General features: G+C 44.8%; 1 protein-coding gene across 1 annotated transcript in view; it reads left to right on the plus strand.

The window, feature by feature from the left end:
• DNAH8 (dynein axonemal heavy chain 8) overlaps nt 1–14752 on the plus strand; it is a 1926251-nt gene that overhangs the window by 487785 nt on the left and 1423714 nt on the right. The window contains 1 exon segment of the mRNA XM_029592920.1: nt 2439–2558. Coding sequence (XP_029448780.1) covers nt 2439–2558 — 120 coding nt within the window.

Here is a 14752-nt window from a genome sequence, read left to right on the forward strand (position 1 = left end):
TGCCATACTGGGTCAGACCAAGGGTCCATCAAGCCCAGCATCCTGTTTCCAACAGTGGCCAATCTAGGCCATAAGAACCTGGCAAGTACCCAAAAACTAAGTCTATTCCATGTTACCATTGCTAATGGCAATCCTTTTTTAAACCAATCCTTTTTTAAACACAGCTATACTAACTGCACTAACCACATCCTCTGGCAACAAATTCCAGAGTTTAATTGTGCATTGAGTAAAAAAGAACTTTCTCCGATTAGTTTTAAATGTGCCCCATGCTAACTTCATGGAATGCCCCCTAGTGGTCATCGATTTTAATTTTGTAGAGTCTATTGGTGAGATACGATTTGAACCATTGGAGGGGGGGGAGGGGTAACCAGATATACCAATTTCATTGAGACGTGTTAGGAGTATGTTGTGGTTTACTGTGTCGAAAGCGGAAGAAATGTCAAGTAGTGCCAGTAATTACGAGTGACCTTTGTCGAAACCTTTTAGAATGGTGTCAGTAAGGGAGAGTAGGAGAGTTTTAGTGTTGTATAGTTTTCGGAATCCGAATTGGGAAGGGAAGAGGATGTTATGTTTTTCAACATGGTCAGAAAGCTGAGTGTTGACTACTTTTTCAAGTACTTTAGATAGAAATGGAAGGTTAGAGATGGGTCGGAAATTGGAGAGGTCATTAGGGTCGAGCTTGGGCTTCTTAAATAGGTGGCTTGCTTGAGGAGATCAGATATAATTCCTGAGGACAGAGAACAGTTAATTATATCAGCAATAGGTTTTGCTATGATGCTGGGGATAGATAGCAGGGCTTTGGTGGGGATAGTGTTAGAGGGGTGTCGAGCCGGTCTCATTTTCTTTAGTATCGTTTCAGTTTCAGCAGAAGAGGTCAGTTCAAAGGTGTTAAAGGAGATGTGTGAGGTAGTTGTGAGGGGTGTGGATGGCTGGGATGTAGAGGGATGTAGAGGGAAAGCGCTGTATGAGTTTAGAGATTTTTTCGCTGAAGTGGAGGGTGAGTTTATCACATTTAGATTGCGTGTCGGAGTCTGTCGGGGTGGGATTGGGAGCCTTGGTGAGCTCGGCGACATATGTTAAGAGAGCTTTAGCATTAAATTGTAGGTCAAGTATTCTGATGGCATAAAAGTATTTTTTAGTTTTAAGGATAGCCGTACGGTATTTGTGTAGGGCGGACTTGTAGTTAGACAAAAGGGATGGAGTGGGGTCTTGGCGACTTTGTAACCTACCCCGAAGTTTGGAGGGCGCGGGATATAAATATTTGTAAAATAAATAAATAAATAAATGTGAAGGGAAAAATAAATGTTTGAGGTATCTGGATGTACAACATATCTTTATCAAATATTTAGAAATTACAAACTAATTTTGTGAATCAGATAAATTATTTGTTTTTTATACAGGGCCACTTAAAGATGAATTAACATCAAAAGCAAACTTAGCAAGGTGGATTAAGGAAAATAGCCACTGCTATTACTAGCAACGGTAATATGGAATAGACTTAGTTTTTTGGGTACTTGCCAGGTTCTTATGGCTTGGATTGGCCACTGTTGGAAACAGAATACTGGGCTTGATGGATCCTTGGTCTGACCCAGTATGGCATATTCTTATGTTCTTATGAAACAATATCTTCAGGATACATGTTAAAGGGCAGACAGCCTCCAAAAATTATTAGAGCCCATTTTACAAGAGATCCTCTTCAGCAGGCTTACATTCTATAAATATTTTGTAAAGTTGTGATGTGGTGTTCTTTACATTCTTTTACAAAACAACATAGATTGGATGTTCTCATGAAAGAAGATGTTGCTTTCCAGAATAATTGGGCTTTGTTACTTTCCAATCATTTTGGACTGGTGTAGCAGGATGACAAAGGAAGGAGAAATTTATACTTACCAGATAATTTCCTTTCTTTTAGTCCTGTTTCACCAGTCCAGAAAAGTTTGGAAAAAATCTTTAATTATAAGCTTTAATATATGGTCGATTTTTTTTTAAGTTTAATAAACTGCCTTGACATGGCTTTAACAGTCCTGCATCACATGTAAATAATGATGATGTCATAGAAAAAGTCATATGATTTGCCTCCATCTGCTGGAAGAGGGAATATAGTCCAATTGTCCTGGACTGGTCTAGCAGGACTACAGGAAAGGAAATTGTCAGGTAAATATACATTTTTTCCATACTTATGCCAGCAAGTGGCATAGAAATCCTTTCAATAAATAAATGTCTACAGCTACTTTGTACCCATGGCAAGTTTAAAAGTGAAATTATTCACATACTTTCTCTTTCCAAATTAGTTCACTGGGATTTTGTCCCAATGCAGATAGTTCTAAAAATTACCCACTTAGTTACCCAGTAAAATTTGATAATTGTTCTCCCTAGAGTTTAAATCATTTTGCATATTTACAAACTTAATACTAACCTGAAGTTTATTTTTCATTTAGCTTTACCAGGCCTATAAAGATGACCCCCCTCTTGCCCGAGATATGCCACCTGTTGCAGGAAAAATATTATGGGCACGGCAACTTTATAAACGATTGAATGAACCAATCGGCTATTTCTATGTAAGCTATTTTTGCACACATGTAAATGTATAGATTTTATGATGGATATATAGTATTATCTCACATTATGGTATAGATTTTAAGGCATGAGCATGCACGTCCATGTGCGCGTGCTACCCGGCACGCGCACATGGACATATGATTTTATAATTTGCGCGTGCATGTTATAAAATTGGGGGTCGGCGCGTGCAAGGGGGTACACAATTGTGTACCTTGTGCACGCCGAGTCCGCGCTGAGCCGCACAGCCTTCTCCATTCCCTACTCTCCCACACCACCTTCCCTTCCCTTCCCATACCTCCCCCGCCCTTTCCCCCCTACCTTCTTCTGCTTTTTTCTTTTATTCTCAAATTTACTTCAGCCCTGAAGTAAGTTGCGTGCGCCGTCTGAGCTGCAAATGGAGGCTGTGCTGGGAGCCTCTTGCTCCGCCCCCCGCCCCGGACCGCCCCTTTTAGCAAGCCACAGGGCATTATGTGCGTCGCCGGGCCTTTTGAAAATAGGTCCGGCACGCATAACATTTTGAAAATCCGGCCCTGTATAAGTGAGATTTAGAATGAGTTAGATTCGGTTGTACATGTGTTTTATTTATGATTTTGAACTTAAAAAATATAAAAATAAAGATCAACAAGATGTAAATGATTCCTTTTTATTGTACTAACTGTGCATTTGTGACTTGCTTTAATGATATGGAAAATGAAATAAGAATAATATTGCTTGGTTGAACAAGCAAGTTATATATTGCATTAGAGCTTCAGTGTGTCTAAAACTGTAAAGAATTATACATTAAAAGGATGCAGAGAGAAAGGGGTATTTAGAGATAGAATAAAAGGGAAATTATTCTTTTAATTATTATTATTGTTATTATGAAATGTATTTGGCATCTGTTATGTTCCTTTCTACTCCAGGCACTAGGGAATAATGGTTTTATCCAGCAGCGGACTCACGATGTCGGACTGGCCCGGGTATTCGCTGCCAAGGCCGGCCCAGGACACTTCACGTGGTCTGCCGAGCGCGGCTCTGTCATGGCCACGCACAGCAGACCACATGACTGGAGAGATCGGCCCACCGGGGGATGCCCGATCCCCTGATAGGCCAATCCGCCCCTGGTTTTATCCAATATAATCGAGAGTGCAGTTATTGCACATGTAACAAAGTCACCAAAATAAGGATATTTTAACATAAGATAAGAAAATGCAAAACTGGGTCAGACCAAGGGTCCATCAAGCCCATAATCCTGTTTCCAACAGTGGCCAATCCAGGCCATAAGAACCTGGCAAGTACCCAAAAACTAAGTCTATTCCATGTTACCATTGCTAATGGCAGTGGCTATTCTCTAAGGGGTGGATTTTAAAAGGCCTGCGCGCCAGCGCGCCTATTTTGCATAGGCAGCCGGCGCGCGTAAAGCCCTGGGACGCGCGTAAGTCCCGGGGCTTTCGAAAAGGGGCGGGAGGGGGCGTGTCTGGGGCGTTCCCGAAACGACGCGGTGTTTCGGGGGCGTGCCGCGGCGTTTCGGGGGCGTGGCGCCGGCCCGGGGGCGTGGTCGAGGCCTCCGGACCAGCCCCCGGGACCAGAGGACGGAGCGGGGCTGCCGGCCGGCGCGCGCAAAGTTAGGGGGGGTTAGATAGGGCTGGGGAGATGGGTTAGGTAGGGGAAGGGAGGGGAAGGTGGGGGGAGGGCGAAGGAAAGTTCCCTCCAAGGCCGCTCCGATTTCGGAGCGGCCTCGGAGTGAACAGGCAGCGTGTGCTGGGCTCGGCTTGCGCAGGTTGCACAAATGTGCACCCCCTTGCGTGCGCCGACCCCGGATTTTATAAGATACGCGCGGCTACGCACATATCTTATAAAATCCAGCGTACGTTTGTTCGTGCCTGGTGCGCGAACAAAAGTACGCGATCGCGCAAATATCTAAAATCTACCCCTGTGTGATCTTAAAAGCAGGTAATGGACTTCTCCTCCAAGAACTTATCCAATCCTTTTTTAAACACAGCTATACTAACTGCACTAACCACATCCTCTGGCAACAAATTCCAGAGTTTAATTGTGCATTGAGTAAAAAAGAGCTGTCTCCGATTAGTTTTAAATGTGCCCCATGCTAACTTCATGGAGTGCCCCCTAGTCTTTCTACTATCCGAAAGAGTAAATAACCGATTCACATCTACCCGTTCTAGACCTCTCATGATTTTAAACATCTTTATCATATCCCCCCTCAGTCGTCTCTTCTCCAAGCTGAAAAGTCCTAACCTCTTTAGTCTTTCCTCATAGGGGAGCTGTTCCATTCCCCTTAGCATTTTGGTAGCCCTTCTCTGTACCTTCTCCATCGCAATTATATCTTTTTTGAGATGCGGCGACCAGAATTGTACACAATATTCAAGGTGCGGTCTCACCATGGAGCGATATAGAGGCATTATGACATTTTCCGTTTTATTCACCATTCTCTTTCTAATAATTCCCAACATTCTGTTTGCTTTTTTGACTGCCGCAGCACACTGAACCGATGATTTCAATGTGTTATCCGCTATGACACCTAGATCTCTTTCTTGGGTTCTAGCACCTAATATGGAACCCAACATTGTGTAATTATAGCATGGGTTATTTTTCCCTATATGCATCATCTTGCACTTATCCACATTAAATTTCATCTGCCATTTGGATGCCCAATTTTCCAGTCTCACAAGGTCTTCCTGCAATTTATCACAATCTGCTTGTGATTTAACTACTCTGAACAATTTTGTGTCATCTGCAAATTTGATTATCTCACTCATCGTATTTCTTTCCAGATCATTTATAAATATATTGAAAAGTAAGGGTCCTAATACAGATCCCTGAGACACTCCACTGCCCACTCCCTTCCACTGAGAAAATTGTCCATTTAATCCTACTCTCTGTTTCCTGTCTTTTAGCCAGTTTGCAATCCACGAAAGGACATCGCCACCTATTCCATGACTTTTTACTTTTCCTAGAAGCCTCTCATGAGGAACTTTGTCAAACGCCTTCTGAAAATCCAAGTATATTATATCTACCGGTTCATCTTTATCCACATGTTCATTAACTCCTTCAAAAAAGTGAAGCAGATTTGTGAGGCAAGACTTGCCCTGGGTAAAGCCATGCTGACTTTGTTCCATTAAACCATTCCTTTCTATATGTTCTATGATTTTGATGTTTAGAACACTTTCCACTATTTTTCCTGGCACTGAAGTCAGGCTAACCGGTCTGTAGTTTCCCGGATCACCCCTGGAGCCCTTTTTAAATATTGGGGTTACATTTGCTATCCTCCAGTCTTCAGGTACAATGGATGATTTTAATGCAGGTTACAAATTTTTACTAATAGGTCTGAATTTTTACTAATAGGTCTGAAAATGTACACAGTGTACACAGTGAAAATGTACACAGTGTACACAGTGAAAGATGAAAATGTACACAGTGAAAGATGAATTCTCACAGGACAAGCAGGATGGTAGTCCTCACTTAAGGGTGACATCATCAGGATGGAGCCCAATCACGGAAAACTTCTGTCAAAGTTTCCAGAACTTTGACTGGCCCCTACTGGGCATGCCTAGCATGGCACTAACCCTGCAGCCAGCAGGGGTCCCCCTTCAGTCTTCTTTTCTCCACGCAGCAGTAGCCTTGTGGTATAGGAGCTCTGAAGAGATTCCTAACAGGAATTTTCCTTACGGAATTACTAAAAGTTTATTTGCCCCACAGGGGTCCCTCCTCTAACTTTTTTCAGACCGCGATACTCCGGTAAGTTTTTACCTGTTTTCCATCAATTACCGTCGAGTTTGGCCCTCGCGGTTTACTGGCCGTCGACCGTACCGAGGCTCGATTTTTTGCCATGGCGTCGGGGTTCCGTCGGTGCCCGGATTGTACTCGTACCATGTCTATCACAGACCCCCATAAAGTCTGTGTAATGTGTCTAGGACTCGAGCACGATGTCTTGACCTGCACCAAATGTGCCCTAATGACACTAAAAGGTCGCAAGGCCAGAATAGAGAAGATTGAACTTCTCTTCCGTTCTCAAACCCCGACTCCGTCCATCGCATCGACATCATCAGAGCCGGCACAGTCAACTTCGAGACAGCATCGTCCACCGGCCAGTGACTGCCCGCCGTCGACAACTTCTTGGCCATCGACACCCTCTACTTCCCCTCAGGACCGAGGGGATCACAGGGACAAACATCGCCATCGACACTGTAAGTCTCAGGCCATCGAGAGAACGAAGTCATCAACCTCGCCATCGTCCGAGCTGCTGTCGAAGAAACGCCATCCAGAAAAGGCAACGCCCGTTTCTGTGACCAGGTCACTGTGGCAACCCTTACCTGACAGGGGATCAGGAGCCGCAACTCCGCCTTTAACGGTGGACCCTCCAGCTATGCCTCTGCCTACTTCTTCTGTTCCGGAGCTGGGGCTGCTTGCTCCAGTTCTTCAAGAACTGGACTGGATGGTTCAGGAGGCCATCGACAAGGCGATGCAACGACTTCAGGTTCCTCCGGCACCAACACCGGTACCGACTGAGGAACCGATCTTCGACTGCTGCTCTCCAGGATGGAAGCGCTCATGGCCGCTTTTCCACTGATGGATCCCGGGTTTCCAATGGCTCCGCTGCCCTCTCCACTTACAATGTCATCAGGAGGAGAAACACCGTTCCGCATCCCTTCATCGGGTGTTCTGCTTCAGCAATCGATGCCGAATCGTCCCTCACCACCGATCCAACCATCTGTGCCCATGCGTCCATCGGTGCCACCTAGCCATCCATCGATGCCTTCCATGCCTGTGCCGATGCTTTCGATGCCGTCATCGGTGCCCCTCCTAATTCCTCCAATTCCTTCGGAGCCTGTACCGGGACCTTCAGGTTTCCCACCACCCTGTCCCCCTCTAGCTCCTAGAGGGACACATACTGATCCTTATGATACTTGGGGTGATGATACCTCGACAGACACCGATATACCTTCACCACCTTCTCCCACTGAAAGTAGGAAGCGTTCTCCTCCAGAGGACCTCTCCTTTATAAACTTTGTGAAGGAAATGTCTGAATTGGTTCCCTTCCAATTATAGACGGAACAGGATGATAGGCACCAGATGATGGAGTTGCTCAAATTCCTGGATGCTCCCAAGGTAATCACCTCTATTCCCATCCATCAGGTCCTTCTCGATCTCCTCAAGAAGAACTGGGAACATCCTGGCTCCATTGCTCCAGCACACAGGAAAGCTGACACTACCTATTTGGTACAGTCAGCCCCAGGTTTTCAAAAATCCCAGCTTGATCACCACTCTGTTGTAGTGGAGTCTGCACAGAAGAGATCAAAGCCTCACTCTTCTGTTTCCCCTGGCAAGGAACAAAAGTTCCTAGACAACATTGGTCGCCAAGTCTTCCAAGGGTCCATGCTCATCTCCTGAATTGCTGCCTATCAGCTTTATATGACTCAGTATAATAGGGTCATTTTTAAGCAGATACAGGACTTCTCAGACTCCCTGCCTCCGCAATTTCAAGAACAATTACAAACCCTAGTAAACAAGGGCTTTGAGGCAGGCAAGCATGAGATTAGAACATCTTATGACATTTTTGACACTTCCACTAGAGTGTCTGCAGCTGCTATTTTGGCGAGAATATGGGCCTAGCTCAAGTTTTCTGACCTTCGCCCCAAGGTACAGGACAGGTTATCCGACATGCCTTGCGTCGGAGATAATCTGTTTGGTGAACAGATTCAACGGACGGTGGCAGAACTAAAGGATCATCATGAGACCTTAAGACAGCTCTCTCTGATGCCTTCCAACTTCTCTTCAAAACAGCCCTTCAGAAAGGACTCTAAGAAGTCTTTCTTCCGCCTGAAGAAATCCTACCCGCCACCATCCAGATCCCGTGCCATGAGACCTTATCAAAAAGTCTCGTCAAACATGTAAGCAAAAGCCACAAACAGCTCCTCAACCAGGACCTGCTTCAGGTTTTTGACTTTCAATTAGAGAGCAGTAGCCAGATTCCTCTGCCTCACATACCAGTAGGAGGTCGATTGTGCCACTTTCACAACATATGGCACTCAATCACCTCTGACCAATGGGTATTAGCAATCATTGCTCAGGGTTACCATCTGAACTTTCTCTCCTTGCCACCGGACTTCCCAACTCTACCGACGTGGAGAACATCCGAACACTCCAATCTTCTGGATCAAGAGGTCTCCCTCCTTCTCCAGTCCAAAGCAATAGAACCCGTTCCATACTCTCAGCAAGGCCTAGGGTTCTATTCCCGGTACTTCCTAATCTCCAAAAAGTCGAGAGGCGTCTGTCCCATCCTGGACCTATGGGCCCTCAACAAGTACCTCCAGCGAGAAAATTTCAAGATGGTCACCTTGGGCTCGCTTCTACCTCTTCTACAAAGAGGAGACTGGCTCTGCTCTCTAGATCTCCAGGACGCATACACTCATATTGCGATAACTCCATCACATCTCAAATACCTGAGGTTTCTAGTAGGCCCCCAAGCACTATCAATACTGAGTGATTCCATTCGGCCTAGCGTCTGCACCACGAGTCTTTACAAAATGCCTCGTAGTCGTCGCAGACTTCCTCAGGACCCAAGGTGTTCACGTCTAGCCCTACCTGGACGATTGGTTAATCAGGGCTCCCACTCAGCAAGCTGTTCTGTCGTCCCTCAATCTAACCTTACGCACTCTAATTTCATTTAGATTTCTCGTCAATTATGACAAATCCTACTTAGTTCCATCTCAAACCTTATCGTTCATTGGGGCAGACTTGGACACCTTACAGGCAAAGGCTTTCCTGCCTCGACAACGAGCACTGACTCTTGTGTCTCTCGCTCACCAGCTGCAGTCTCAACATTATGCGATTGCATGGCAATTTTTCGTCATCCTGGGACACATGGCGTCCTCCGACCATGTCACACCAAAGGCCCGCTTGGCCATGAGACTCATGCACTGGACTCTGAGGTCTCAATGGATTCAATCCATTCAGCCTCTGTTGACTGTTGTCCACGTCACCAATTCACTCCGTCTGTCTCTCGCCTAGTGGAAAAATCAGACCAATCTCCTCCAAGGCTTGCCCTTCCAGATTCCAAATCCTCAAATCATTCTCACCACCGACACTTCCAACCTCGGGTGGGGAGCCCACGTAGCCGGTCTGCAGACACAAGGCTCTTGGTCTCCAGAGGAAGCCAAACACCAAATAAATTTCCTGGAGCTTCAAGCAATCAGATACGCTCTCAGGGCATTTCAGGATCACCTCTCAAATCAAGTCATCCTGATTCAGATGGACAACCAGGTGGTCATATGGTACATCAACAAGCAGGGAGGCACAGGCTCCCTCCTTCTGTGTCAGGAAGCTGCGCAGATTTGGGCGGAAGCTCTCTCCCATTCGATGTACCTCGGGGCCACCTGGATGCCGGGAGTGGACAATGTGCTGGCAGACAAGCTGAGTCGCGTCTTTCAACCACATGAATGGTCTCTCAACCCCTCAGTAGCGAAAACCACCTTCCGACAATGGGGATATCCTCGGATAGACCTCTTTGCATCCCCACAAAACCACAAAGTGGAGAACTACTGCTCTCTCATTCGCAGCAAACTCTCTCAACTCAGAGACGCATTCTCCCTCTCATGGGCAACCGGTCTGCTCTACGCATTCCCTCCACTTCCTCTTCTCTTGAAGACTCTCGTGAAGTTACATCAGGACAAGGGAACCATGATCCTGCTAGCACCTCACTGGCCACACCAAGTGTGGTTTCCAATACTTCAGCATCTCTCCATCCGCAGGCACATTCCCTTGGGAAAAGACCCGCTTCCAATCACTCAAAACGACGGGTGCCTACACCATCCCAATCTTCCAGTCTTGTCCCTGATGGCATGGATGTTGAAAGGTTAATCCTTCAGCCACTTAACCTTTCTGAACCAGTTTCCCATGTCTTGATTGCCTCACGGAAGCCTTCCACGAGAAAAGCTTACTCTTACAAATGGAAAAGGTTCTCGTTATGGTGCTCTTCTCAGTCCCTTGACCCCTTTTCCTGTCCAATCCCGCAGTTCCTGGACTATCTCTGGCATCTATCAGAGTCAGGTCTTAAGACTTCTTCCATCAGAATGCATGTCAGTGCGGTAGCCGCCTTCCATAAAGGTGTCGGGGATGTCCCTATATCAGTACAACCCCTTGTCACACATTTTTTGAAGGGCTTGCTCCACATCAAGCCTCCGCTACGTCCTCTGGCCCCTTCTTGTGATCTTAATCTGGTTCTGGGTTGGCTCATGAAACCACCATTCGAGCCTCTTTACTCTTGTGAACTTCTATATCTTAAATGGAAAGTGATTTTCCTTTTGGCTATCACTTGAGCTCGCAGAATTAGTGAATTGTAGGCCCTAGTTACCTATCCGCCTTACACTAAGCGCACTCACCCTAAATTCTTACCTAAGGTAGTTTCGGATTTTCCATCATACTACCTAACTTTTTTCCCAGGCCCCATGCCAATCCAGTAGAACAGGCTCTGCATACCCTTGACTGTAAATGGGATCTAGCATTCTACCTAGATCGTACAGCTGCCCACAGGGAAAGCACTCAATTGTTCGTCTCTTTCCATCCAAACAAATTAGGGCAACCTGTGGGTAACCAGGCTCTTTCCTCCTGGCTTGCGGACTGCATATCTTTTTGCTATCAGCAAGTAGGCATTCCTTTTCAAGACCGTGTTAAAGCACACTCTGTGAGGGCCATGGCGACTTCAGTAGCACACCTACAATCGGTGCCGCTTCCTGACATTTGCAGAGCTGCTACCTGGAGCTCACTCCATACTTTCGCAGCCCACTATTGCTTGGACAAAGCTGGAAGACAGGATTCCATCTTCGGCCAATCTGTCCTCCGTAACCTTTTTCCAACGTGACGTACCAACACCCTTCCGCCTACCCGATAGGGTTCCGGATGCCCTCTACCAAATTCCACCCCAGTTGTTGTGCCTGTTGCACGCCGTTGGGTACATTTGGTGCATGTTCTGACATCCTCAGCTCGGTACTCACCCATATGTGAGGACTACCATCCTGCTTGTCTTGTTAGAAAGCAAATGTTGCTTACCTGTAACAGGTGTTCTCACAGGACAGCAGGATGTTAGTCCTCACAAAACTCGCCCGCCGCCCCGCGGTGTTGGGTTCGTTTTATTTTATTTTTCGGCACTACCTGTAGCTTTCAAAACAAGACTGAAGGGGGACCCCTGCTGGCTGCAGGGTTGGTGCCATGCTGGGCATGCCCAGTAGGGGCCAGTCAAAGTTTTAGAAACTTTGACAGAAGTTTTCCGTGATTGGGCTCCGTCCTGTGACGTCAACCATATGTGAGGACTAACATCCTGCTGTCCTGTGAGAACACCTGTTACAGGTAAGCAACATTTGCTTTCCCAAATAGTTAACTTTGCCCCAATACGTTTGAAAAAGACAATGTCCCAAGCAAAAACTTACTGATTCCTTTCAGCCACCAGCAAGGTGATTCTCTCCTCTCAGTGTTCCCAATGTAACACGATCAGAAGCTTCCAAAGAGACATATGCATTACTTTGTACTGCATCAGAATTCCTCTTGCAAGATGTTGAGTAAAATATTTTAGAAACTGGAGGAATAGCTTTCTCAGGAACATGAAGGATCTCAATAAGATACCTCCTAAACATCTGTCTTGGAGATACTGAAGGAAATTTGGGAAAATTTATGAACCTAAGTTTCTTGCCTCTGACAATATTTTCAAAATTTTCCATTTTCAAAGCATAAATTAAATTTATTTTCATAATAGCCTCTTAAGTGGTTTTAACAGCATTAATTTCTAAACTAAACTGAAGCAAACTGTGCCAAATCAGTAGTAGTGTTGGTTAAAGCCTGACTTCGTTGTTCCAAGTTCCAACCCAGTATAATTTTGAATAAGAGGAGAAAGTTGATGGGATAATGAATTACTGAGATCCACAATGACATCCCAAATTGCTTCAAGGGAAAAGAAGAAGGTCTACTCACTGAAAAAGATGGCTGAAACAAAGGTTGAGACTCACTCATATTGCCAACTTCGAAAACTCCGTCTCTCCCCAGTCTTCCAAGTCCAACTATTTCTTCACCCGGGGGTCTTAGATCACTTCCTGGCCTCGCCATTGAAGAACCCTCCGCACCATTCCCCGTGGGCTTCGTTGGCTCAACTACTACATTTGCAGACACACCTGATGGCTCTCGGGAGGTTTGAGCAGTGGTGGGATTATCCGGTGACATTCTCTGAGCCTGGCTAAGCAGTGACAAGCAACCTTGGGCAGAGGGGAGCTCATATTCCCCTCCCTCACTCTCTAATGGCGAATTCCCCGGCATAAATTGGTTACTGACAACATGGGTGTCCATCGGACCTGTGAGAGGAGGCTTTGGATGGACCGCGGGGATATCTCCAGTCTTAGGCTTTCTCTTATGACTTTTAACAGGTAAAAAGAGAAACAAGAAAATAGAATAAAGCAATCAGTCCGAGAGAGGTGCAAACACTGCCAACTACTGATCGGCCATCTTGGATCCTCAGTACAAGTTGTTTCATAGTCTAGATGTGTGCATAGTTCTCTTAAGGTATCTCAAGGTCACAAATTACTTAAGAAGTAAGATCATCTGTTTTGTTTGATAGTTTAGAAGGGTGAAGCAGCATTTAAAGCTTTGGTGACACAGTGGATTAAGGAATGCTTTACATGATCAAACGTCAGTGGTGTCAAGTTGACTAAGGCCTGATTTTAAAAAAGTATTTACTCGGGTAAAACCACAGCCCAAGAGAGGAATCTACAGTTCCAGTGCAGATAAGCCAGAGTGTTAAAATTTGAAATTATTATATAGTAGTAGTTTCTGTGCAAAAATACTACTCTGTGCTTCTCAATTATCTCTTCTCTACTAGTGCTCTGTTTCATAGTTTCTGTGCTCTCTATGTAAAAAAAACCAAAACTGCTGTGTTTTCCATTTTCCCTTCTCTACTAGAGCTCTGTTTCATAATCTGTGCTCTCTCTGTGAAAAAAACCCTAAAAAACAAAAACTGCTTTTTTTTTTCATTATTCCTACTTTAATAGTGCTCTGTGCTTCATTATATCTAGGTTCTCTGTGTAGAAATACTGCTCTGTGCTTAAATTATACCTTTCTCTAGGTCTGGTTATTGTATATTATTTGGTTTGGTTCCTTGCTAATTGTTTGCTTTAAGATTCAGTAAACCTGCATTTCTCTTATTGTATAGCTGTTTTAATAATCTGTTTAATATTGGCACATAAGTGCTGTGGGATCATTTAATAGCTAAAGGACTAATAAAGTTCCAGGAAGTGTCCTGCTCTAATCAGATTGACCTAGGTTTAAACTATTTGACACCCTCCAACCCTACCCCTCTACCCACCCACCCCTAGGTTTGTTTTTCTTATGTAGATGCCGAACTTAAGATTAGCATCAAGATAAATTAGTACATTGGTATTTCCTTAGATGTTAACAATCAAATAATTTACCAAAATGAGGACTATCCAATGTAACTGTTGTGGAGCCTTTCTTCTGAGGGAAAGCATCTGGAAACTTAGAGCTTGCCCCATTTGTGAACAACTGTCTTCCTTGAAAAAGGAGCTGACTGAGGTTAAAGCTCAATTAGCTTCAATAAAGAGAATTACACCCACATTACATTATTCAGAAAATAATTCCCCATTATCACAAAAAAACCAGGAGTCAAGAAAAAAGAGAGATACAGTAGGCTCAGGTAGGATAACACATGTGACCTACAGTCACCCATTCTTGACAGATGGGCAGCCCACAAGTATACCCCCCCCCCCCCACACACACACTCAATCAGGACATTAAGGAATTCATTAAAAACCAGGATTACAGTGGACTCTGGTAGAATTAGACCTGTGACAATGAGACACACACTGTATCAAGTGCAACAAGGAAAAAAAACCCTTCTCTATATTAAAAACTGAAGAAGTTCTTGAGAAAAACAGAAGTGTTACCAGAAAAGAGAAAAAAAACCCAATGCATGCAGAAATTTAAGATCCATAACCAAAAGAAAAAGCTCATTGAGATGGATGACTCTGTCAGCAGTGGCACAACTGCAAAAAGAATGAGTGAAGTGAATAACAAATCTCAACTAAAGTCTCATAAGGAGTCCAGGAAAAGCAATAACCTTAATGAGAAAACCTGGAAAGCTATGACCACAAATGCTCATAGTTTGGGAAATAAAATCCCAGATCTGCAAGCCCTAATG

Source organism: Rhinatrema bivittatum, chromosome 3 (genome assembly GCF_901001135.1).
Source record: "Rhinatrema bivittatum chromosome 3, aRhiBiv1.1, whole genome shotgun sequence".
In the NCBI taxonomy this organism is placed as follows: Eukaryota; Metazoa; Chordata; class Amphibia; order Gymnophiona; family Rhinatrematidae; genus Rhinatrema; species Rhinatrema bivittatum.